Here is a 27,020-nt window from a genome sequence, read left to right on the forward strand (position 1 = left end):
TTTCCGTGAAAGATAACACTGGCCTGCGTCCGTATTTAAAATAGAATATCGCGAAAATTCCTTTCGTCCGTACCACCATCGAATATCAGAGTTCGAAGTCTACGAAAGCGAGAACGATTATCAAGCGATGATCGAATGTTAATCGATTCGTAAAACGAGGCTGCTGTAAAAAGTTTCTTCCTCGTTGCGAGTGAGACTATCGAGAGGAGAAAAAAAAAACGACATAGAAAGGGAATGTGTCGAAACAAAAAGTGCATTCACACCGATCGCACGTGACGGTTACGCTGCCATCGCATCGAGTGCTGATTAATGTCTTCTTCGCGCTCCGGAAACGTAAACGGTGTCGGATTTTATAGTAGGCCAAGACACCACGGAGTTTAAAAAACCGCTGCGAAAGCAGGAAACAACGTTCCGCCGTGAATTCGACACGATTTTCAAAGGAGCAATCGACACCGCGTACAGTATTACACGAGTGAGCTGCGCACGTTCGCGTCTTCTTTCGTTCATAGAGAACAGGCATTCTCCTGGCAGACTATCGTTATTCGCGTGTTATACGCCTTTTTCGTTCATAATTTTCCTATTTTGCGAGTTTTCGTACTAGCACGTAGATCACGCGTAGAGCGTAATCGAAAGTGATACGGGCTCGACAATAAGCGCCTAGTCGGTTGAAACAGCGAGCCGCGTTGAATATTTATGAGCATGATTGAACTCGAGCATTCGTTACGATACCGCGAGGGGAAGGTTACGGCGGTAAATTATTCGACCGAAAATTTTCGGTCTCGGAAACGTATCTAAAAAACTATGGCGCTATTAAAGAACGAAACGTTAACGCGCGCGCGACGCGATAACATTTCACGTTTCACTTTCAACGACGCGCACCATTCAACCTGCGCGAACACAACGTCACGCCAGACGAAACCGGAAAACGAATTCCCGACTGCGTGACGAGGAGAATCGAAAGGCTGTCTCGCGGTTACCGGGATACGTGTCCAAAAACTCAGCGTGTCACCCGGTAAACGTTCGGTGGTTCCCGCCTCTGAATACGAAAAAAGGCACGTATGAGCGAGCGAGTTAGCGAACGAGCGTGGAAGAGAACGAGAAAGAGAGAGAGAGAGAGAGAGAGAGAGCGATCGCATGCCGTCGTCCCGGTGAATTTGTAAATGGCCGCGTCCGGAAGTGGCGCGATATTTTGCGCGTCGATTTTCGGCCCGCTGCCCCCCTGCTGGTAGGCAAGGAAGAAGACGAAGAATCGGCAGAGAAGAAAAAAGTACACGGGGTAGAAAGGGGGAAACAGAGGAAGGAGCAAAGGGATGAAGGGGGAAAGGATATAGGGACGAAGAAAAAGAAAGAGAGGAGAAAGAAGGAGAAGGAAACGAGACACGGGTTTTACAGATAGGCAGAGGCAGAGGCAGAGGCAGAGGCAGAGGCAGAGGCAGAGGCAGAGGCTGGCAGCCGGGCGAACAGGCAGCCGGCCAGCCAGCCAAGCCTCGCAGTAAGCGTCCTTCCTGGGTCTCTGCCCCTACCGACGTATGTATTGTAGTATTGTATATTTGCAGTGTACGTATTATCAGAGCGAGTTCCTCTGTGTGTGCACTTGTCGGTGTCCGCGACCGTGTAGGTGCGGTGTGTTGCGCGCGTTCACGCACACGTATCCATGCACGCATACACGTAATAGAAGCATGCACACTATTGCACACTCAGTCGAGGTTGTTGAATGTGTGTTGAGCGCCGCCGCCGCCGCCGCCGCCGCCGCCGCCGCCGCCGGCAAAAATGCATAGCGCTGTTGCACCAGACGGTTCTCAACCGGACAGACTTCTCTTTCTTTCTCTCCGTCTTCTCTCGCTCTTTTTTCCCTGTCCTGCGGCCGTCCCGCGTGTAAAAGTCATCGCTGGTTGATCCGGCTTATCGACGAGACGGTGAGCCGAATCGATTAACCGAAGGGAATTGTTCCCCGCGAACCCTCTCGACCGGCAAATCCGCGGGAAAAATATTTGCGATGCGCCGATGATGTTGTCACGATAAAATTAATCGGAGCAAAGGATGAAACAAGCGAGGCAGGGGGAGCTTTGCGAGCGGGGAATAAACGATGCCTCTTCAAGGCCTCGTGTACCCTCCCCGTTTTCTTCTACTACCGGTTCGAAGACCACTATCGCGCCACGTCCGATTTGCTCGTCTTAACCTTTCGCCCAGTTCTCCCTGTCTCGCGCATATTTTCCACCTTTTTCGACCACGATTTACGTAGATTCTGCGCAACGGCGGGACGTCTCGCTTCTCGTTCCTCCGATTCGATAATACCACGACGATACGATGATCGATCCCCATTGGTTTTTCGATTGTCCGATTTTCTTATCGCCATCGATCGAGATTCGATAGCGACAGTTCCGTACCGTTAGATGATTATTTTCGTGGGTGAATGGCGAGACGTGGTCGATCTCGTCATCGTCGAAGATATCGATCCTTTGCCTCCAACATCGATCCCACGAACTTCTTAAATCGTCACGCTAATTGCCAGCGAAAACATTTTCACCGACGTCGATCTCGCCGCGTGCAAATAATTTCTCGTCTCGTTGGTCGCGGTCGAATTTCCAGCGTGTTCCTTGGAACGACGCACAGAGTCCCGGCATAGTCCGTCATGAGGATCACTTTCCTTATTCCTATTATACTAGCTCACGCACGCCCTCACATGTGCGCGGCGGCGTGCACACACGCACCGAGCCGGTGATACACATGTATACACGAGGCTGCATCGAGGAAAGAGGAAGAAAGGAGATCGGGAGCGTGGAAGAGAGAGACGACGCGTCGCGAAGGGGCGCGGTGGGGTACGATGGGCTGGGATCGTGGCACAGAGGAGCAAGGGGGAAGAGGGAAAAGAACTGCAGCTAGAGTACCACGCGAGTATAACGCCGAAGGCACGTATCGGCGGTTTTAGCGAGGTATAGACGGTGACCTTGTCGCCGGCAATTCACCCCGTCTGTCTTTCCTTTCTCTCTCCCTCTCTTTTTCTCTACTCGCACGACCTCCCTCTGCCTTTCTGCACCTCTCTTTCTTTCCCTCCATTGACCCTCTCCGACGCTCTCCGCGCTCACGCTCTACCACCGCGTCCTTTCTCGACGTCGCTACACCCCTCTTCTCGTTGTCGACCTCTCTTCCGTCTCCCCGCGTGTTCGTGTGATCGCTCCGTCCCGCTCGCACTCCGTTCTTCCACGAATGCATCGCGGTTGGCGTGCTCCTCGTTGCACTCGTCACGAGCGACGTCACTACGTTCCTCCGTCCTTCTTTCCGCTCTTCTCGGTCCCCTATAACTGCTTCTTTCTTTCTCCCTTTCTTTCTCGGTGTTTCGAGTTATTCGATCGTACGTTCTCCTCGTGGCGTACGATCTTTTACGTGCGACAATGTCCTTCCTCCTTTCGCACTCGCTCTTTCGATCCCACGTAGCGCGATGCAAAAATCTCCGGGCAATCTCCTTCCACGTTCCTCCGACTGTTTTTCGTGTCACGTTTCATGAAAAAAAAAAAAAAACATCGTGTAACCTCGTGGTGATATCGTTGTTACCTATCTCTAGGTTTTCCTCTAAACGTTTCCTCCTCGTTTCCGCGATCCGCCTCGAATCGGCAACATTTCTATTTGCTTCTACGTCGTCTTCCCGCGCGTCTCGTCCTCCTCGTCCGTCCTCTTCCTCGTTCCTCGCTCGTACACGGAACTGTTCTCGGTCCCGGTCCCGCTCCCACTCCCACCTTCCAGTTAAAAGTCTGCTCGGTGAATCGCGAACTTGCAGGGTACATATTTGCATACGCGCAATATAAAATCCCCGTGAGTGTGTACGTTCACTTTCGTTCTCGTACGACGCGCTTTCTTCCGCGTGGCCTTTCTCCTCGTCCCTTTTCCTTTCTTCCCTTTCCTTGTTCGTCGATCTCGCCTCGCGTGCATCCGACCATGGGCGGTACAGCCGTCTCTCTTGTTTTCCTCCTTCGATTCTCGTTATCTCGGGCGCAGGCCTTCGACACTGTTCTCTGAAACGAGCCCTGTTCGTCCCATATACGTCGCGAGTCCCGTGCATACCCAGCAGGAAAAGGCCGATTGACTTTTACGTAACGCGTCACCGTTATATTTACATAACGATATTCGTCACAATATTTTCGTAATAAACTCGAACGGTGATTCGTAATAGCAATTTCACGACCGAGCGAAAAGTCACGGTACGACGGTATACACGTGGACACGTGTGATCGAAAAGAGAAACGGCATACGCGCGAATTTTTCTTTCGCTTCGATCAGCAGATTTCAGGCTCATCGCCTCTTTATCGAGCTGGTTTGACGGGCGCGCGCGAGAGGCAACACCGTTATCGTGAAGAGCACGGTGGAGAGCAGCGGCAAGGGAGATTAGCCGCAGGAAAAGAGAAGAAGGGGTTACGCAACGCGGCACGAATTGCGAGCGATGAAAAAGTCGGTTCTCATACCGGTAGGCCAGCATCCGTATACCGTGTGACGCAATCCTTTGACGATCTTTTCTGCGGGTGTTAAAGCACTTCCTCGGTAATACGCATCTCTCTGTGATCTCGCCGCGTTCCGATCGTTAACGCCTCCTCTCCGCTCTTCACCCGTTTGCCACTCTTTTTCTTCCCTTCTCGGTTTCAATGCGAAGGGCCAACATGCAGCATACGACGATGCGTAGGCACGTGTACGCTCCTCACGCGTACCGCGCATGAACCACGCTCGAAAATTGACAATTTCAAATGATTCATTTCCGGCGCTCCGCTCAGCTCCACTCCGCTCCATGGGGACCGGCTCTCCTTCCCGTTGTCTCGTCGTCGTTCCAGTCAACGGAGAAACAAAGCGTGACCGACGGACGAACAGAGAAGAAAAGCATCATATAGAGAAAGGGGAACGAAACTCGCAATAGAAAGAGACGCGCGTAACAGAGAACAGCGAGAAAGCGAAAGCGAGAAGAAGAGAGGCGGAGAGAGCGAAAAAGAGACGACGATGGACGCCGGTCTAACCGAGGCGGGTCTCTCGGACGCGAATTCACGCACACACGTTCGCGTCTAAATATAATGCGCACCGTGCTGCAAGGGACGAGCGCGAGCACGAACAACCGAGAGCAAGCGAGCACGACGAATATACGACGATGGTGTTGTCTCTTCTCTCTCCGGTTGTGTCGCGTTCATTCGTGGCACTCGGTGGCGCGAATGCACGCAGCTGCATCGTCGGTGCATACTGCACGCACACGCGACGTTGCAGCCAGCCTAGACCTAGACCTACTGAGCTAGCCTAGACCCGCGGATATATATGGTCTGGTGGGGAGGAACAGGAAGATGCGGGAAGGGGAGAGGAGGTGGGCTGTCTCTAGTACTATCGGAGAAAGTGAACGGGCATCAAGTACTTACGAACGTGGTAGTTCCGCGCGCACGAAACTTTTCGTGTCACGCGATCATCCGTCCTCTATATTATTTCTCTCGCTTTTCTTTTATTCACTACATTTTTTCCTTTCCTTTCCTTTCCTTTCCTTCTCTTTCCTTTCCTTTCCCTTCGTTTCGTTTCTCCGCCTCTTTTCTTCTTTCTTTCCTTCCTCGGAGATTCGAACGGTTACTTTTTCTATCTCTTTCTCTTTAGTTGTGCTTCGTTACGCCTGCTTTCCCCCGGAGCAAGATCTCCTCCTCGTCGGTACACACTGCAACGCCCATCCGCTTTATTATTACAACGGAAATCTCCGCGAGTCCGGCCTTGCCACCAACTGGCCGATATACGTCATTTCGTGGCATCGAACGCGGACCCCGGATCCCGTTGTCGCCTTTATCAATGCCGACTAGCTTTCTCCTCTCATCCTAAGTACGCTACCAACCACATTTTCGGAACACTCGACGAACGCCGCGGCATTTCCCAATATCGACGAATTCATCGAAAACCACGTGAAAACTCCGCTAGACTTTCGCTGGATGCGCACCTTTCCGTCCGTTTCGATTTCTCCGATTTTAAATTCCTGTTTTTTTCTTCCTCTTTCTTTCTCTTTTTTCTTCTTCCTTGCGTCGCATTATGTAATATCGCAAAACTCGCGAACAAACGGTCGGATCGGAACGTCGCACGAAGCAGCAACTTATTTACATTCCCATTGCAATCGTTATCTTATTATTATAATTATTATACCGATTGATAAGTCACTCCTTCCATATGATCCATGTCAATGCCACTGAACCAAATCATCTCGCGCGATCGTTTTATCAAATCTCGTTTAACGATAGCAGGGGAAGGGGAAAAGCACAATTTTGGCAATTTTATCCTGGGTTATCCGTCGCGCGATAACACCGTCTGATTTTCAACGGTGCACCACTATGTCTGCCTCGTCGATCCTGCTAGTACGCTGGTACGAACGCGTCAACGACGTCGACCTCGTTATCAGATAATTCCTTGCGTAATACGTACGAGAATTTTGCTCCGAATTCCGATTCTTTCAACGATTTCTCCCCGGAATAAACTACTCGAGATCCCTTCTTTCAAGCTCGGTGCCGTCGACGTCGAGGAAAGACTCGAGGAACCAACGCCATAGCTACGCGAAAATATATGTGTACAGAGCCGAAAATAAATCAAGCCGGAGGAACGGGTCGCGATGGCTCGTTACGCTCGGATCTCAATTAAGAGGCACGAAATCAAAGGATCGAAGTTCCAGTTTCCTTGGTCGCTGCTGCTGCTGCTGCTGCTAACGCTCTGCTCTCTGTCTCCAGTCGGAATTTATACGAACCGACACTTTTGTCGGTCTAGAAGACAGCGGTATTACCTTCGTCCCGCCTCTAAATTCGGTATCAGCCGACTATTAAATATCCTCGTGGGTATTTTGCACCGCGAAACTTCTCTTTCCCTTTCTCTTTCTGCCTGTCTCGTTCTCCCTCTGACTTGTCCCTGTTGGTCGTGTGTCTGCCGTTCCCGTTGGTTCTCTTCGAGGAGGCGCGCGTTCTCTCTCTCTCTCTCTCTCTCTCTCTCTCTCTCTCTCTCTCTCTCTTTCCTCGTCCGCTTACAAGAAGTTGCGCCCACCGAGAGTGCGCGCCGATGGTCACTGACCTCGCACACGTCGTGTCCGCGACGACGGAAGAGGAGTCACGCATTCTTCCCATTCGGCCGTCGTCGTCTTGACCTCTGTCCGCTGGCGAACGAAAAGAATGCGTGCGACGTAGGCAGTACACGCGTTGGATTGGTCCGGGAATATAGACGCCTCTTTCGCTCGCGAATCCATGTGTTTCTTGATTGGATGCACCGAAAGTATCGGGATGACCATCTAAAACCCGGCACTGTTGTTCCGGAATTAACGCGACGTAATTCTTCGACTACGAGTTCTCCTCTATTTCACTCTCGTTTCATCTTCGTTTCATCTTAATTTCCTTTCCTTGATAGTACCACGCATTCGCTTAATTTTATTAGTATAGTTTTGGATGAACAATCTTGGTTTCCAAGAAGTTAGAAACTTGGAATACGAAAAGAGAGAAGTTCGTAAAGGAGATGAACGACTCATGGTGTTTATTCAAGGTCTAACGATGAAACGATGCACTGCTTTTTTATTCCCCCGATGTTCTGTCGAACGACGTCTGCCGACGACAGAGTTAATGACTACCAAGTAGCTAAGTACGCGCGCTAGACCAGTCTGGAGATGCAAACGCGCGTCTGCACGCCCTGTGCATTTATAATGCAGCCTATATGCATCGCTAAACCGCTGGTCTTTTAGTTTCCAGAAATCTCGAGCGAGCAGCATCGCGTAACGACGTATACGTATCATCGTGCATCTTTGAAATAGAAACTATATGGTCGTGTACGTACGCGTGATACTTTTGAAGCTGCAGCTATACGTACATTCGAAGCAACATGCACAGACACGTATACGTCCACCTATAAGCAGAATAATGGGCTGCAAGGAGCATAGGTGCACCGTGTTGGTCGTCGGACGTCGTAGTATCGAGACTTCCGGATACCAACGAGCCAGCTACAAAGAGCTACCCACCGCGATACGTGCAGCAGGAAACTAGTAATAAGAATCCCATCGAACGATCGACGAACTCGCGAAGAAACGTATCCTGCAAACGATGCACGCTCGCGATACTTCGATCCGAAGAAATATCCACCTCGATGTATATAAAGACGCGGCTGTTTTCCTCCTATATTCCGCATCGAACGGATTTGCTCTCCGGTCGTTAAGAAATTTATCGGCATTTTATTAATCGGCCACGGCAGCGTGTTAGCTTGTCGTCGAAATAAATCCTGAATGCGTCGTTCTCTCCGCGTGGATATTTTCAAAAATACATTCTCTCCATCCTCCGTGTTACACACGTAGTGGAAACGCGTATCCGCAACACGTTCAGCGTAACTTCTCGGTTGCTATTTTTCCCAAGTATTTCCGTTTCGTGAGACGGGGCTGGAGGGGGTGGTGAGGCAAGAAGAGGAGAGGGAAGAGTGGTTTTGCAAGCGGTGGAGGGGAAGTAGGATCGGCAGAGGATCGCGAGGCCCACACGTTTGACGTACGTTTTATAGGCAGCCAAGGTGGATGCGTAGAAAAAGCGGCGGAGAACTCTGCGGACGTAAATCTCGTTCTTTTCGTTAGGCTTCGGACAGGCCAGAAGCGTTGTGGTATTCCCCCACTTGGGCGTCGCCGCTTCGAGGAATACAGAAACGGCCGAGAAATAATGCGTTCCGCCCACGGTGTCTATTGCAATCGCGCGCGAGAACGCGCGGGAACGGGCATTTTTCGACGCGTCGTTGCCTCTTGCGTGGAAAGATCAAAGAGCAGACTTTTACCTCGACGTCCTTCGGCTCGGATCCCGACGAAAGCGAAGCTTTTCGGACCCCAGCCACCCAGTTCTTTCTCTCGCTTCGCCCCGTCCTCTTCCTTTTCTCTCTCCTACGTACGTGTCTACGTATGCCTGGCGTACACGTGTGCGGGTTTTTAGATGTACGCGTGTACGCGTAGACACGTCTCTCGACGAGAGTTTGCAAACCGAATTCCGATTCGCGCTTCGCGTTTCGATTTCCCATACGACATGGAGCAGCGTTTTCTATTCTTCTCCGTGGGATGTGCACACCCTTTCTCCCTTTCCGGGTGCTTTCCGGGAGAGAGCGACGACGAACGTACGGAGAGTGGCGCGCTCAAACACGTGCGCGCAAAGCGGCTCGCAATTTGAACGGGTTTCGGGGTTAAAGATAGTATCCCGAGGCAGTAGGGTAACATAATAGGCCGGGATGGGGGTCTGGGTCTAACGAGAGACAGAGAAAAAGGGAATGGGAGCAGAGAAGAGAGGAGAACGGCTCGACGTCGAGACACGCGGTAGTAGAGAGATGCAGAAGGAACGTGAGAAACAGAGACAGAACGAGCAAAGAGGAAAAGAAAGGACGTTGAAAGGAAGAGAAGGCTCGAATCCATCCGTGGGCGAAACAGAGATAGAACGAGAAAGGAGACACGGTGGATGTGTACAGCACACGGTGCATCGGACTAGCCAGTCGCGAATGGTGGTGGAGAAGAGAGAAGGAGGAGAAGGATAGAGTAGTTAAGTTAGTCTGTCGGTCAGTGACTGCCTGACTTTCCCGGCGCAGCTGAAGGTCAACTCTCCCCTTCTCTCGACCTCATCCTCCTCATCCACCTCTCGCTCCTCCGTCTCTTCGTCTTCTTCCTCCTCCTACCCGCTTCTCCACCACCCGCTGAACTGCTGCTGTTGCCTCTCTCTCTCTCTCTCTCTCTCTCTCTCTTTCTTTCTCTCGCTCACTCTCTCACTCTCTCTTTCTCTGTTTCTTTCGCTGTCGCTACCATGCTCCACCAACACTCTACGTGTGTCCAGTCTCATCTTTATCCTATCCTCTTTTTCTTCACCTTCCTTCCTCCCTATCTCTCTCTCTCTCTCTTTCTCTCTCTCCCTTTCTCGACGTATTCTTCGATACGCGCGCATATGCATTCTCCTATATACCGCTATAGACACATCGTTCCTGAACCTATATCTCGTCTTTGTGTATCGGACGCGCATGCACCACTGTATACGTGTATGTGTACATGCACACATAAACAAATATTGGTATCCACGACCGCTTTGTTTATGCTGTACGAACAGTTTCGGTGCCTTTTCTTCTTCACACCGTGTCACACCATCCTTCTTCCGCTGCCGCTGCGCTCCTCGACGGGTTGAGGGTCATTCGTGCACTTAGGTGCACGCGGAATTCCGCCTCGAAGTCCTGGTACGTGAGAACTCGCTTTACAGTCACATCCTCCACGACGTGTTTCTTTCGTCGTCCGTGTGAGCAGCTTCTTTCCTACACACTCACGCACGCGCTCGCGCTCACACATACACACACACACACATCTCGTGCGCACGTACGGATAATCGAAATTTATGTTTTCGGGTCGTAATAGCGAGCTAGGATGATTCTTCTCGCGCGAGTCGCCATCAGACGGAAATCAACGGAGAAAAAGGATAAGAGCGTTTGCCGATCATTGTTTATCGTCGATTAAATACCATACGCGTCGATCGATATTATCAACATTGTCGATCGTGTCCTTATCGTTCTTTTTTTCTTTCATTATATTCTTCGATCACAGTTGCAAACAATATCGCCGAGGAGATAACCACTATCTGGGGAAGAAATAACGGTGCGTTTATTGGTACAGTAACTGGTCCGAAGGAAATCGTACGATAACTCTGGCGCGTATCTGAGTCTTCAATTAGTTAGCTATATGAATTGCCGATAATGCGAGTATCGGTATGTGTATACAGCGACGTCTCGCTAAATGACGGGTTCACGGCTATTAACGTCACATACATAGATACGTCCCCGATGTATGTAAATATCTGCTGTCGCTTTTCTCCGCTCTTCTTTTTCTCGCTCGCCCATACACCGTATATCAGCCGCTTACAACTTGTATATTTTCATTGCCTTGGAAAAAGAATCAAACTCGCGCAAACCTCCGACGCTTCGACTTCCACGATTGATAAACGAAGGGATATCGATATAAACAGCGCAATACTTGAAATTGATCGTCTGACTATCATCTCTACCGGTTGCATCTGTTCATAGTCGTTCGTCATAATCACCTATCATCCGTTTTAACGTCTCTCTGCTCTGTGTCTCTGTGCTCTACGCACAGTCTACGTATGTCTACCTATGTCTATGCATTCGCGTGGAATTTATTTTTCGAGCAATTATTCGAGTTACGATAGTGTACGTGAGAATCCGTTCTTCGTATAGAGACGCAGAGATTCCTCTTGCGTTGTCTTCACTTTCAGTTTACACGTCTCTTTACCCCATCTTGCCACTACCACTACCGATTCGTACGTTCCTGAATATCCCCACCAGAGGCGCTCGAGATCATCTCCTCCCGCTTCCCCGTTTTTTTTCTCTCGCGCTCTCCCTATATCCCTCCCTTCTTGCTATACTTGTACTTCCGGCCGCAAGGCTAACGCGAAATTCTCGCAAAATACATGAGAGCCACGACTCTGTGGATCACTTCGATCCTCCTTCCTAACCTCTCTCTCCCCCCACTCCCCTTTCTCTCTCTCTCTCTCTCTCTCTCTTTTATACGTATCTTTAACTATCGACTCGTTACCGGCTGTTTCGTCTAAACTTCCTGCCAACGCTGTCAGAAAGAAACGATCGACTACGTGGTCGACGAAAACATTATCATCGGAGCGGAAGCCACTTGTTCGTCCGTCTTCTTTCCTTCTCAGATTTTCCCCTTTAATTCCTCTTTTTCTCTACTTAAGTTGCTTCGACAACGTGAAAGAATCAAACTGAGTTATTCGTAAAATAGAAGACGAAGAATTACAGTTCGACCTGACGTGTAACAGTTTTTTCCAAGCAGCGCGAGCTTTTCTATTACGCAAACGTTCGAGTGTCAATAGATGATCGTTAAACTGTATCTCACGCCGGAACTCTGACTCTTGTTTGAAAGAGTAAGACGACAGCGACGGTGTGTTCTATGCGTCACGAAACATTCATGTATATACGCGATGCATCGTCTCTCTAGCGGTCTCTCCCTTCGCTATACGACGTCCGTGGTATAGGTCAGTGAAGTAGTAGCTCCCCCACCACGCGACTCCTAGACAACGGGTCTACGATTGACTCATCTAGCCAGTCATACGGCGCGTAAACACGATCCACTCCAGCTGTTCTCGGCCGCTCTTTTACTCTTGATCTTCATTCTATCTCTGTCTGTTTTCGCTCCCTCCCATCCTTCCTTCTTCCTACTTTGTATTTCTCTTTTTCCTCCTATTCTCGTTCTTTGTCCTCTCTGCTACCTCTTTTTCTCTTGTATAACCTATGTACACGGATCCTGAGAACAACGGGGCGTTCTCTTTATTTTTAGAGGCAGCTCGAGAATTTGGTTCCCTGCCTCCCCATCTTTTTGTCTGCCTTGCTCGCTTCGTTTTCTCTCTTTCCCTTTTTCTTTAACCTTCCCTCTTTGGCACCGGCTCGGAAGCAGAAAACGCTTCTCTCTTCGAATAGAGAAGAGGAATCGTTCAACCGCGTGGCGCGCCTCCGCGGAACTACGGGGAACGACGTATAGAACGCGAGAAAGAGGCACAGAGAGCGGCGGTGGAGGGTACGCAGAGAACGAGTTCCGATTTTAGCGCAGTCGCGGCGGCCTCAGAACGAGCGGCGCTATTATGCACTAGTAGCTTGATGGCGTCACCCGTGCAACCTTGGCTCGGGTCAGTCCTCTATCATACTGCAGCCAGAGTTCCCCTACCCTTTCGATCTTCGTTCTCTTTCTCGTATCTCACTCCCGTACTCGCCCTCTTGCCTTCCTTCTCTCTCTCTTCATTTGGCTCCGCTTAACCCTCTCTTTACTCGACCACCACCTCTTCTCCTTCTCTTCGCTCACACATGGCACTAGCCACACGACCAGTGGCGTAAGAATACTTTCTATTTCGAGGCATCTCTGAAGTTCCACGTTTTTGCAGAGACCACGGAATCGTTTCGCCATACAAGTTTCTGTCGGAATCTATATACTTTACTTATTTTAACAACGACGACGGTGGCGTCGTGCAAATCGAAATAAATTCAAATAACTATCCGATACAAATAGTCGTTTATGAAATTCAAATCCTACGATTAGAGATAGTTCTACAATTCCATATTTTCCATATTTTGCTTTTTTCCTAGCATCGTAGTTACATGGTCGATGTCATCGATCCATTCATTAATAGAACTGTTCGCGGGGAGTTAGTTTGAAAAAGTGCATCGCGTTAGCCGCCGTTACGCCCACGACTATGTACAACCGAGAGCTGTAACTAACCTCCCCACAACGGGGCGCGTAAACGATGTTTCCAGCGTCCGCAGATCGCGTATCCGATTTGACGGGTCGCGCATATGCACGTTTCCTGCGCTACGAGTCACGGAATCGAGATCGATCGTGACCGCCTGAGAGAAAAAAGGTTATCGAGACGAAGCCGCGAGAGAGCTCATCCCGAAGCATCAATCATCCGGTGACAGAAACGGCAAAGCACCGACAACGATGCTCCGTGGACAGCTATTAATAGTTCATTGCACGGTTAAGTACGATGTATACTTGAGGCGCATTGCGAAAATATTGATGCCGCGCAACGAATTGACTGCTAGCGAAGATTTTAAACACGTTAGACCGTGATCAGTGGAATAGGGCTGCCTATGATCGGTAGAATAGAACAAACAACCAAATTCGAACATGTAATAGAATTCGTGGCCTACGAAAACGAGCAACTACTATTGTCTGATGAGTCATAAATTCGAACTATATTCGAACTACGAATAGAATTGTATTTATTAAAGTTACTGTGAGAATAAGTTTATATATTGGACATATAAAAACACCAAATTTTCAATAACTATTTGCAATTTTTTGAATAAGAAACGTAAAAAGTGCACTTTTATGTTCGTAAAATAAATAGTTGATCGAGTTAAAAAAAATGAATCAAGCGTGATTAAAATCCACTTATTCCATAATATGCCCATGCTGTGACGCGTATCTGATGAGCATGTTGAAAAAGTAGTAGCTGTCGCACAAAGTTCCATTTTTTTACGTACAAATGGATCGATCTTTTCTTTCACAAGCAAAAACTGTAATGGCCGAATTCAATTTGTGATTAATTCGATGGCAACCTACATTGCCTTCTAATGGCAACAGCTATGCTGGTGCCATCTAACGGAAATTGCGCAAACGTAAACGATGACCACATTTATAATTATAAATAATAAATACATATGATACATATTATATTGCGCAGTTAACTTTCAGTTTAATTATTTATATGAAAATATTAATCAATTAAAATATTGTTACTAATTTATATCAAAAGACGATCTATAAGTCTGTATTTAATGATATTTTTTCTTCTATTTACAGTGTCTGAGAGCTATAGCAGTTATGTAAATTCGATGTACGCCAGTGGAGCCCAATTTGCCACCCCCTGCACTCCTAGCCCACCACGGGGACCCGGTGGAGTTCCAACGAGCGTGATTCAAGCAGCAACCAGCTCAGTTTCCGATGACCTGTACCTGCTGGAATTAGGTTTCCCCCCACGGTCGAAAAAGAACAAACTAAAAAAGCCGCGTCAAGGGGATGGCGCCGCGGTGAAGAGAAAATCTCGCGAAGGTTCGACGACGTATCTATGGGAATTTTTGTTAAAATTGCTACAGGACCGAGAGTACTGCCCCCGTTACATCAAATGGACGAATCGCGAACGAGGTGTCTTCAAACTGGTGGACAGCAAGGCGGTTTCTCGTCTATGGGGTTTACACAAGAATAAACCGGACATGAACTATGAAACCATGGGCAGAGCCCTACGTTATTATTATCAACGCGGTATCCTGGCGAAAGTTGACGGACAAAGGCTGGTCTATCAGTTTGTGGACGTACCGAAAGATATTATAGAAATTGACTGTACCGGCGCGTGAGACAGGGTTCGTCCTTCGAGGGAACAGCAGCACGAGAGACGAGCTGTACGGGAAAAGAGTGATTCGTGTATTCGTGCCGCGATCTTACGCGAGAACTTATCGTTGTCATTATCATCGTCGAGCAGCTCTTCCTGCCACAATGTGCCCACTTGGCACAACCCTCAGACGATCTAAAGCATGCCCTCTCTCTGACTTCGTTTGTTCCTTGTATTATAAGTATATACCTATAAAGATATGTATATTAACTCGCGAATAGCGGATGCGCATGCGCAACAACGCTACCCGCAAGAGGATGAATGTTTTGTTTTTGTCGACGCGACAGCTGCCACGGTATACGTGTACAATCATATTGTATATCGTAAATTTCGTCCTCCTTTGGTCTTTCTTTTTTTTTTGTTAATCTTTGACGGTGTACGTCGATAGTAATCGTACTAAGCTTTACAACGTCTAATATATATAAATGTATATTATACATATATATGTATACGTTGAGCTCGTTCAAATTTGTACAAAATTTAGTTCTTAAAGATGCTACGGCACAAGTGTTATTAAATGTATTTTAATCGAGAGTAAATGAAGAATGGGAAAAATAAGACGAATCTATTACTTAACGTATAAACGGGATATAGGCGAACAGTTGTACATTCAAGAGCGCGATAAATTATTTATTGTATATTAGACGATTATATATGTTACCTAGAACGAGAAAAAGAAGCAGAAATTGTTACATACGTGTCGACGAAGGGAATCATAAGGAAGCAAAGGGGAAGTAAAACTTATATAAAGTGCACGCACGCGAACGTGGAGAGTTTAAAGAAAAAAATAAAAAGAAAAAAAAAACGAAACGAAATGAGGGCTGTGAAAAGATTCAGAAAGGAGAAAAATACGAGTGCAGAAACGATAAAGATGTTGAAAAAGTTTTACGGAGCGAGCTCAGGGAGAGGTACACATATATACAAACACACACCTGTACACTACACGTCTACACGGACACACACTGTACACACACTATATTTTTTTAAATATAAGCAAAAAAAGGGCGACTCTTCTATTTGAGCTGAGGGTTCAACAATGTAAGGTGCTGGCTATACACACGAGGTCCAAGAATGTTATTTAGCAAGCTAGTGTTATTAATTCATAAAAAAATTATTGAAACAGACGTATATCTCTGTATATATAAAAATACACCTTTAGTATATATATTATTGAATATTATATATATATTATATGAATATATATTGTATGTTATGTAGTAAATGGAGCGAGTTAATGTGTCTATGAGATTCTTCTGTCACGTCTGCGTAGAAGGAAGTTTAAATAACCGTCTATCCGTACGATGTCTCTATTCGTGTCTTATATATCTTATATGTGTGTATATATATATACATATATATGTATATCTCATATATATATAATATATATATATATATACACACACACACACACACATATATATATTCCATAGACTGTGGAAGCATTATCGTTTTTCTCTTGTGTTGCATGTTTTTTTTATAAGTTCTCCACATTAGGATCAAACGATAATGAATCAATTTGCACGGTCAGCGATTCGATTACGTGGCCCGCGAGGAAAAAGAAACGCACATCCGCGTGGCTTTCATGCTCAGCTAGAATCAGAGATATCGTACTTTTCTAAACGTTTAGAGTATAATAGCCTTCTTGATATACGGGGCAGAGCGTTCGAAACATGATAAGTTAGAGAGAAAATTAATTTATTGAGCAGCAGCTCGCCCCTGAATACGGACGTGACGTACGAGTGCAAGCGTATCCTATAGAAATAAGTTTTGTACATAAAAATTCGTTGAGAGCATACTTAGAAGAACATTACGCTGGTTAATCTTCGTAATTGTGGATAAATGAAAAGAAACAAAAGAAAACGAGAAATAGGAGAGACAGGTAGAACACGAGAGATACGAACGCGTCATACCTCTAAGGTGTTACCTCTCGCTGCAAGTTGTTCTTCTTGACGATCATCTCCAAACATTTCGGAGAAGAAAACGGTAATACAGTAAATAATAGATAAAAAAAAAAAACGATCAAGTGCTGCCAATAATGCCTGTAAACGGTCCCTTGCATTTTTTTGCCACTTAAAAATGGAAACGATGGAAAAAGAACAATGAACATAAAAAGAATTAATACGCGCGGTTTATTCGAATCAAGAAGAAATGTCTTGGGACGCCAGACATACCAGATGATACAAAGCGAATTGCCTTCTTGTAATTAACAAAGACGTGTTGCCTTCTAACAAAGAAAACATATTAAAGAAAAAAATTCTAGCAATTTGTATTTGTAATACAATCGACTTTGTCCGGGTACTTAAAGAAAACCTTTAACCCTGTATATCATCCCCCCTTTGTCAGCATAGAGTTTTGTAACTTTTGTCAAGAGAAACATAATAATAATGATAATAATAGTAATGAAAAAAAAGATAAAAAAAATTGAGAAGCGTTTTTGGTACACGAAGACTTTTTTCATATCGCACTTTGCATACACGTATCAGATGAAAAATATACTTAAAAAATACAATAAAAAAAGATAAGATGAATATAATGAAAGAGAGGGAGTGAGAGAGAAAGAGAGAGAGAGAGAGAGAAAGAGAGAAAGAAAGAGAGAGAGAGAGAGAGAATGAAATGAAATACATCAGAGTACAATGGACAAAAAAGCAAGTACCTATAAATAGTACCACTTCTATACATAACATCCACTTATAAACAATGAATGGACATTGCAACAAAAAAATCCTATTTTTAGGTAAATTAAATTTACATATACATAACGATTGACTACGCTACAAGATATTTTAACAAATAAGACTTTACTGTAATAGGGATAAATCTATAATTATTTACCTGTAAAATAATACGAAGACACGATGGATTGACGTAAGGAACTGTAATGTAACGTTCTGTGATTCGTTGTTTGTAGGTGAAATTTAATAAAAGATTACTGTATCATAATTTTGATGTTTTTTATACCCTTCTTCCTAGAAAAGAAAGATTAATTATACATATCATTATATTTAAAATCAAATCAAATTTTTATTTTTGAAATAAAATCAGGTACTATCATATAATAAATAACGAAACAAGTAAGTTTCTTAAAATCAATTTATCATTGAGGTAAAGACAAGATAAGATAAAATTAAACTGTCAAATTGTGACTTTCTTATTGGTGTTTAGAAACTGCTCGTTAGAATGATTACGATTCAGTGACGTAATAGTTATATATAAAGGTGATTGCTGGTAATTGATAAGATACGTACCTAAAGAGAAGCTTTCATTGGTTCCACGTATTATTGGTCGACCAATCGGTGACGTAGCTTTAAGGGAAAGTATTTCACTGCTCGTTACACACGTAGATGATTCCAGTTAATATCGAACCTTGGAGAACGTCACTTGTCACTGGTATATTGCATTTGGAAGGATTGTGCGAGGTACGTGTCACTTTTATATTGTTTTTACATTGTATATTATGCAAACGATCGTCCAAATTCGTAATTGTGAATCGATGTCGAAAGACGAACGCGTTGTTGAAGCTTTAATTATTGATTTCACTATATCAGTCAACCTTACCACACCCTGTGGCCATTTTGGACGGTAGAGAATTGTCTACAGAACGTCAAACGAAAAGCATTGTTCGAAATGGATCAGATTACGCCAAAGGAAGTGAAAATCTTGGAAAATCCTGAGGACATTCAAGAACGGAGAGAGCAAGTTCTCAGTCGATATGCGAATTTCAAGGCAGAAGCTAGGAACAAGAGAGATAAACTTGAGGACTCCCGTCGCTTTCAAGTATATTTTTGATTGTTGCTTTATTTCTGTTCAATTTTTATTGTTCACGTTGGTAACGATATTCGTTCGTTTCTAGTATTTTAAGCGAGATGCGGACGAACTCGAAGGATGGATTTTTGAAAAATTGCAAGCTGCTTCGGATGAAAGCTACAAAGATCCTACCAACCTTCAGGCAAAGATACAGAAGCATCAAGCTTTCGAAGCAGAAGTTGCAGCTCATTCTAATGCTATAGTGTCATTAGATAATACCGGATCAGAGATGATAGCTCAACACCATTTTGCAAGCGATGTTATTAGTAAGAGATTAAGTAAGTTTCCATTGATATTGAGTTTATCTTATTGCTTTATAGCTTGAAATTAACAATCAAATTTATCTTGCAGTGGATCTTCATCAGTTATGGGTGTTGCTGCTCTCTAGATTGGCAGACAAGGGTCTTAAATTACAACAAGCCCTAGTACTTGTACAATTTATTCGACACTGTGACGAAGTAATGTTCTGGATTCATGACAAGGAAGCATTTGTAACAACGGACGAATTTGGTCACGACTTGGAACATGTTGAAGTACTCCAAAGGAAATTTGACGAATTCCAAAAGGATATGGCTAGCCAAGAATACAGAGTAACAGAAGTAAACGAACTCGCAGATAAACTTCTTTTGGATGGGCATCCTGAACGTGATACTATCCTACGTAGGAAGGAGGAACTCAACGAATCCTGGCAAAGATTGAAGCAGCTCGCTGTTTTGAGACAAGAGAAACTTTTTGGTGCACACGAAATTCAAAGATTTAACCGAGATGCCGATGAAACAATGGCTTGGATCGCAGAAAAGGATGTTGTTCTATCTTCAGATGATTTTGGACGCGACCTTGCAAGCGTACAAACCTTACAAAGAAAGCATGAGGGCATAGAACGTGATTTGGCAGCTTTAGAGGATAAAGTTTATACATTGGGAGCAGAGGCAGATCGTCTTGCAGCCATTCATCAAGCAGATCATTCTAAACAGATTCAAGCTAAACGCGCAGAGATCTTGCAGTCGTGGGAGAGCTTAACGGCAAAAGCAAAAGAACGTCGTCTGAAGCTCGATGAATCGTACTATTTGCATAGATTTTTGGCTGATTATAGAGACTTGGTTTCTTGGATGAACGACATGCGCGCGATTATATCGGCAGACGAACTAGCTAAAGACGTTGCTGGTGCAGAAGCTCTTGTTGAAAGACATCAGGAGCACAAGGGAGAAATTGATGCTAGAGCCGACAGCTTCGATGCGACTACTTTGGCTGGCAACAAACTATTGGAAAAGAAACATTATGCTGCGGAAGAAGTAACCAGAAAATTGAATTCCCTCACCGAAGATAAGCAGTCACTTTTGAGTCTTTGGGAAAAACGAAAAATCTTGTATGAACAATGCATGGACTTGCAGCTATTCTACCGTGATACGGAACAAGCGGATGCATGGATGGCTAAGCAGGAAGCATTTTTAGCAAACGAAGACCTGGGTGATTCCCTCGACAGCGTAGAAGCTCTTATTAAGAAGCACGAAGATTTCGACAAGTCTTTGGCAGCACAGGAGGAAAAAGTCAAGATATTAGACGACTTTGCCGGCAAGTTGATAGAAGGAGAACATTATGCAGCTGACGACGTAGCACAAAGACGTCAACTTCTGTTAGAAAGACGTGCCATTCTTCTTGAAAAATCGGCTCAAAGAAGACGTCGTTTAGAGGACGCATACAAACTACAGCAATTCGAACGCGACTGCGACGAAACAAAGGGTTGGGTAAACGAGAAACTCAAATTTGCCACTGATGATAGCTACTTGGACCCCACTAACTTAAATGGAAAAGTACAGAAACATCAGAACTTTGAGCAAGAATTAAACGCCAACAGAACTCGTATGGAAGAGATGGTAGCTACTGGTCAAGAATTAATTGAGAGTGGTCACTATGCCAGTGATAGAATTCGCACTCGTACTGATGAAATTATGTCTCTGTGGGAAAGTCTTACCCATGCCAGTGAAAAGAAAGGTGCTAAGCTGCAAGAAGCCTCCCAACAACAACAATTTAATCGTACCGTCGAGGATATTGAGTTATGGCTGTCAGAAGTAGAAGGACAACTGATGTCTGAAGATTATGGCAAAGATCTAACCAGTGTGCAAAATCTTCAAAAGAAGCATGCTCTTTTGGAAGCCGACGTCACATCCCATTCGGATAGAATCGATAGCATTGCCCAAGCTGCAGATCAATTTGTGAAATCAGGACATTTTGATGCAGACAATATCAAGGCTAAGCAGGAACAACTACAAGCTCGATACGCTGCACTTCAACAGCCCATGAGCATTCGTAAACAACGACTTCTCGACTCACTGCAGGTACAACAGCTATTCAGAGATATAGAGGACGAAGAAGCTTGGATCCGCGAAAAAGAACCAGTTGCAGCGTCCACCAACCGTGGACGCGATCTCATTGGTGTACAAAATCTACAGAAGAAGCATCAAGCTGTTTTAGCAGAAATAAATAATCACGAACCACGTGTAGCTGCTGTTTGCCAAGCAGGTGCGTCAATGTTGCAAGAAAGCCACTTTGCCGCAGAGGAAATTAGCCAACGTTTGGCTGCATTGGATGAACATTGGGGACAACTGAAAGAGAAAGCCAGACAACGTAAGAATGACCTGGATGACTCCCTTCAGGCACATCAGTACTTTGCTGATGCTAATGAAGCTGAATCCTGGATGAAGGAAAAACGACCCATAGTTATGAATGCTGACTATGGAAAGGACGAAGATAGTTCTGAGGCTCTTTTAAAGAAACACGAGGCATTGGTCAGTGATCTGGAGGCATTTGCAAGTACCATAGCTGCTCTTAGAGACCAGGCTGCTTCTTGTCGTCAACAGGAAACTCCTACTATTGATATTACTGGTAAAGAGTGTGTGGTGGCTCTCTATGACTATACAGAGAAGTCACCAAGAGAAGTTTCCATGAAGAAGGGCGACACTTTGACTCTGTTGAATTCTAATAACAAAGATTGGTGGAAAGTTGAAGTAAATGATCGTCAAGGTTTTGTTCCAGCTGCCTATGTAAAGAGGGTAGAACCCGAGGCGGGATTAAGCGCTTCTCAACAGAATCTTGCTAGAGAACAAAGTTCCATAGCTGCCAGGCAAGCTCAGATAGAAGCTCAGTATGATGATCTTTTGAGACTTGCGCGCGAAAGGCAAAATAAACTCAATGAAACAGCCAAGGCTTATGTACTTGTCAGAGAAGCTGCAGAATTGGCCACTTGGATTAAGGATAAAGAGAATCACGCTCAAGTTCAGGACGTTGGCGAGGATCTAGAACAGGTAGAGGTAATGCAGAAGAAATTCGATGACTTCCAGGCAGACTTGAAGGCCAATGAGGTTCGGTTAGCTGAAATGAACGAGATTGCCGTACAGTTAATGAGTCTTGGGCAGACAGAGGCTGCTCTGAAGATTCAAACACAGATACAGGATCTAAACGAAAAATGGACCAGCTTGCAAACTCTCACTGCGGAACGTGCTAATCAACTTGGTTCCGCTCACGAGGTTCAACGATTCCATCGTGACGTCGATGAGACTAAGGACTGGATTCGAGAGAAGGATGCTGCACTGAACAACGACGATCTTGGAAAAGATTTACGGAGCGTTCAGGCTTTGCAGCGCAAGCACGAGGGTCTGGAAAGAGATTTAGCTGCCTTGGGAGATAAAATTAAACAGCTGGATGAAACAGCTAATCGCTTGATGCAATCACATCCTGAAACTGCTGAACAGACCTACGCCAAGCAGAAAGAGATCAACGAAGAATGGACTCAACTGACGGCAAAAGCTAATAGTAGGAAGGAAAAGTTGCTGGATTCTTATGATCTGCAACGTTTCCTTAGTGACTACAGAGACCTGATGGCTTGGATCAACTCGATGATGGGTTTAGTCGCATCGGAGGAGCTGGCTTCAGATGTGACCGGTGCAGAAGCTCTCCTAGAACGACACCAGGTGAGTTGATCAATTAAAAAGTTATTGATATTGAAATGGTTCAATGCTCACACGGTCGTTCACGAGTCATTCATGAATTATAGAATCACAGGGCAGAGATAGACGCACGATACGGCATACTTCCAGAGGTACTGAAAAGTTTAAGAGAGCATGGAGCAAAACTGTGCGACTTTGTCTCTGAATACGTTCTTTATAATTAATCACTTTTGGTATATTTTTTCTGTTGTTTCTAAATCTCTGTTTTATGAGAAAAGAACAGATTGGCAAATCGATGTTTTAGTAATGAAGACACCGCCTTATTAACACTTATGGAGTACTATCAACGCTTCTTATAGTGTAATCGCTGCCTTTTCCGCTTATCGTAGTCTCTATTGTCGAGTGGATTGAGATACGTGCAAAATATGCGTGTGAATTTATATCGAGGATGTTAAAGTAGTGTACGTGAATCTATGCGACCCTAATTACGTTTATGTTATAGGAACATCGCATGGAGATCGACGCCAGAGCAGGTACTTTCCAGGCATTTGAACTTTTCGGTCAGCAGCTTTTACAATCCAGTCACTATGCTAGTGTCGAGATTCAAGAAAAACTCGAATCTATGGCTGAAGCACGCCAAGAATTAGAGAAAGCTTGGATCCAACGACGTATGCAGCTAGATCAAAACTTGGAGCTACAATTGTTCTGCAGAGATTGCGAGCAAGCTGAGAACTGGATGAGCGCCCGAGAAGCTTTCTTAAGCAGTGCAGACACTGTTGATAGTAGTGACAACGTAGAGGCTCTCATTAAGAAACACGAAGACTTTGACAAAGCTATCAATGCTCACGAAGAGAAGATTGCCACATTGCAGACTCTGGCTGATCAGTTAATCGCTGCCGAACATTATGCTGCAAAACCAATTGATGATAGACGTTGCCAAGTCCTGGATCGCTGGAAACATTTGAAGGATGCTCTTATTGAGAAACGTTCCAAATTAGGAGAGTCTCAAACTCTACAACAATTCTCCCGAGATGCCGATGAAATGGAAAATTGGATTGCTGAGAAACTGCAGCTCGCTACTGAGGAGAACTACAAGGATCCAGCTAATATTCAATCAAAACATCAGAAACACCAAGCATTTGAGGCTGAATTGGCAGCGAATGCGGACAGAATTCAATCTGTATTAGCTATGGGAGGTAATTTAATCGAGAAACACCAATGTGCTGGTTCTGAGGACGCTGTCCAAAAGAGGCTAGCGTCAATTGCCGATCAATGGGAGTATCTTACCCAGAAGACTACGGAGAAGTCGATGAAGCTGAAAGAAGCCAATAAACAGCGTACATATATTGCTGCTGTTAAAGATCTAGATTTCTGGCTTGGTGAAGTGGAAAGCTTGCTTACGTCCGAAGATGCTGGCAAAGATCTAGCTTCTGTACAAAATTTAATGAAAAAGCACCAGTTGGTTGAGGCTGACATTCAAGCACACGAAGAAAGGATCAAGGACATGAATGCGCAAGCAGATTCGCTGATTGAAAGTGGGCAATTTGACGCAGCTGGTATCCAAGAGAAACGACAGAGTATAAACGAGCGTTATGAGAGAATTCGTAACCTCGCTGCTCATAGACAGGCAAGGTTGAACGAAGCAAACACTTTGCATCAATTCTTCAGGGACATCGCCGATGAAGAGTCTTGGATCAAGGAGAAAAAGCTACTAGTTGGATCAGACGACTATGGTCGTGATCTCACTGGCGTACAAAACTTGAAGAAGAAACACAAGAGACTGGAGGCAGAGTTAGGTAGTCATGAGCCTGCTATACAAGCTGTTCAAGAAGCAGGAGAAAAATTGATGGACGTTTCTAATTTGGGAGTGCCCGAAATTGAGCAACGTCTAAAGCTACTCAATCAAGCATGGGCTGAATTAAAACAGCTAGCGGCCAATAGAGGTCAGAAACTGGATGAATCTCTAACTTATCAACAATTTTTAGCTAAAGTAGAAGAGGAAGAAGCTTGGATCACAGAAAAACAACAGTTGCTATCGGTCGAAGATTATGGTGACACTATGGCTGCTGTTCAAGGTTTACTGAAAAAACATGACGCATTTGAAACTGACTTTGCAGCTCATGGTGAACGTTGCAAAGACATTTGCGAAGCAGGGGAAGCTTTGATCAAGGCTGGAAATCATCGTGCGGATGCTATAGGACAAAGATGTGCCCAACTTCGTAACAAACTGGAACAACTTGGTGCTCTTGCTGCTAGAAGGAAGACACGACTTAATGATAATTCGGCTTATTTGCAGTTTATGTGGAAGGCAGATGTAGTTGAATCCTGGATCGCTGACAAGGAAACTCACGTACGCTCAGAAGAATTCGGACGAGATTTGTCTACCGTTCAGACACTGCTGACTAAACAAGAAACCTTTGATGCTGGATTGCATGCCTTTGAACACGAAGGAATTCAGAATATCACTTCTTTGAAGGAAATGTTAGTCGATTCTGGTCATGATCAGACGCCTAGTATTCAAAAACGTCATGCGGATGTTATTGCTCGTTGGCAGAAGCTTCTGGCCGATTCTGATGCGAGAAAGCAACGCTTGCTAAGAATGCAAGATCAGTTCAGACAAATCGAAGAATTGTATTTGACATTCGCTAAGAAAGCCTCTGCTTTCAACTCGTGGTTTGAGAACGCAGAAGAAGATTTAACAGACCCTGTGCGATGTAACAGTATCGAAGAAATTCGAGCCCTCAGAGAAGCACATGCACAATTCCAAGCGAGTTTATCCTCGGCAGAAGCAGACTTCGAAGCTTTAGCTGCCCTTGACAGGCAAATCAAGAGCTTCAATGTTGGCCCCAATCCGTACACATGGTTCACAATGGAAGCATTAGAAGATACCTGGCGTAATTTACAGAAGATAATTAAAGAACGCGACGTGGAGCTTGCAAAAGAAGCTCAACGGCAAGAAGAGAATGACAAGTTGCGTAAAGAGTTTGCTAAACATGCTAATGCATTCCATCAGTGGCTAGCGGAGACAAGAACGTCTATGATGGAAGGATCAGGATCATTAGAACAACAATTGGAAGCAACAAAGAGGAAGACTCAAGAGGTTCGTGCTCGTCGTCAAGATCTAAAGAAGATCGAAGACTTGGGAGCTATCTTGGAAGAACATCTAATCTTGGACAATCGTTACACGGAACATAGTACCGTAGGCTTGGCACAACAATGGGATCAATTAGATCAACTAGGAATGCGCATGCAACACAACTTGGAACAACAAATACAAGCACGTAACCAATCTGGCGTTTCTGAAGACGCACTCAAAGAGTTCTCGATGATGTTCAAACACTTCGACAAGGACAAGAGCGGTCGTCTAAATCACCAGGAATTCAAATCATGTTTGAGGGCCCTTGGTTACGATTTACCAATGGTAGAAGAAGGCCAGCCTGATCCAGAATTCGAAAACATTTTAGGTATATTTTATACTTATATTTATCATGTCATTAAATGCAGATAAATTAGATAATTAATGAAAAGCGTAAAAGTTCTTGTTTGTATATTGAAACAGTGTAATATGCTATCTTTTTGTTTATTTTGCAGATATCGTTGATCCGAATAGAGATGGTTACGTATCGTTACAAGAATACATGGCGTTTATGATTAGCAAGGAAACCGAGAATGTACAAAGTTCCGAAGAAATCGAAAATGCTTTCCGTGCTATTACTGCGGCAGATCGGCCATATGTTACGAAAGAAGAATTATATGCTGTAAGTATAGAATTTCAAAATATACAATTATCAATTTATTTGGTGTATATTAACAATATTTCATATATGCTTAGAATCTTACCAAGGAGATGGCTGATTACTGTGTTGCTCGTATGAAACCTTACGTCGATCCAAAAACGGAGCGACCAATCACAGGAGCCTTGGATTATATCGAATTTACTCGCACTCTTTTCCAAAATTAGTTGTAGTTACAACAGTTATTAAATTATAGAATATGTTACAATTAAACTATTGGATGCTTACTTATTTTATTAAATACCTTGATACTTCAATACCATATGTCTAATCAATTATTTATCTTGATTTTATTTACACCGCACTTTGCACTACTTTGTACTGATACATATGCTATCGATGAAGATTCATGAGAAATAAATTATACTCTTTATGTATAACAATCTACATATACATATAAATTCAGTACCAATTAATTAAGAAAGTTTACTTTTTTTAAACAAGACTTTACTTAGATTATACGAAAGGTTGTTCGAAAAGTACCTTTCTTTCGCAAACGTGTTTTTTACAACAGTGCACCTTCATACAAACGTGAAACCAAATCTGTGAAA

The 27,020-nt window shown here is 44.7% G+C and overlaps 2 protein-coding genes across 7 annotated transcripts in view; both read left to right on the top strand.

Moving 5' to 3' along the window:
* Nucleotides 1–17,867, top strand: part of LOC126916644 (ecdysone-induced protein 74EF) — a 143,085-nt gene extending 125,218 nt beyond the window's left edge. For all 5 annotated transcript variants that reach the window (XM_050722636.1, XM_050722639.1, XM_050722635.1 and 2 more), the window contains one exon: nucleotides 14,342–17,867. In XM_050722636.1, the coding sequence (XP_050578593.1) occupies nucleotides 14,342–14,892 (551 nt within the window). In that variant the 3' untranslated portion in view covers nucleotides 14,893–17,867. The remainder of the gene's footprint in view (nucleotides 1–14,341) is intronic.
* Nucleotides 17,868–18,198: 331 nt separating this feature from the next.
* LOC126916679 (spectrin alpha chain) lies at nucleotides 18,199–26,726 on the top strand. Of its 2 annotated transcripts, XM_050722700.1 has the most exons (8): nucleotides 18,199–18,343; nucleotides 18,473–18,701; nucleotides 18,778–19,009; nucleotides 19,083–22,699; nucleotides 22,783–22,827; nucleotides 23,178–26,139; nucleotides 26,267–26,433; nucleotides 26,508–26,726. In XM_050722700.1, exons 2-8 carry the CDS (start codon nucleotides 18,552–18,554, stop codon nucleotides 26,634–26,636), a joined length of 7,302 nt encoding a protein of 2,433 aa, XP_050578657.1. In that variant the 5' UTR covers nucleotides 18,199–18,343; nucleotides 18,473–18,551; the 3' UTR covers nucleotides 26,637–26,726. The 2 variants fall into 2 exon arrangements, with proteins under 2 accessions (XP_050578657.1, XP_050578658.1); XM_050722701.1 differs by lacking the exon at nucleotides 22,783–22,827.
* Nucleotides 26,727–27,020: the final 294 nt, after the last annotated feature.

This window comes from Bombus affinis, chromosome 5, assembly GCF_024516045.1.
Source record: "Bombus affinis isolate iyBomAffi1 chromosome 5, iyBomAffi1.2, whole genome shotgun sequence".
In the NCBI taxonomy this organism is placed as follows: Eukaryota; Metazoa; Arthropoda; class Insecta; order Hymenoptera; family Apidae; genus Bombus; species Bombus affinis.

Excerpts from the sequence above, each read along its gene's own strand:
- LOC126916679 (XM_050722700.1), top strand. The coding sequence starts at position 18,552 with ATGGATCAGATTACGCCAAAGGAAGTGAAAATCTTGGAAAATCCTGAG. Across the intron at positions 19,010-19,082 it reads TGTTATTAGTAAGAGATTAA|TGGATCTTCATCAGTTATGG; the intron begins GTAAGTTTCCAT and ends TTTATCTTGCAG. Across the intron at positions 26,140-26,266 it reads AGAATTCGAAAACATTTTAG|ATATCGTTGATCCGAATAGA; the intron begins GTATATTTTATA and ends TTTATTTTGCAG.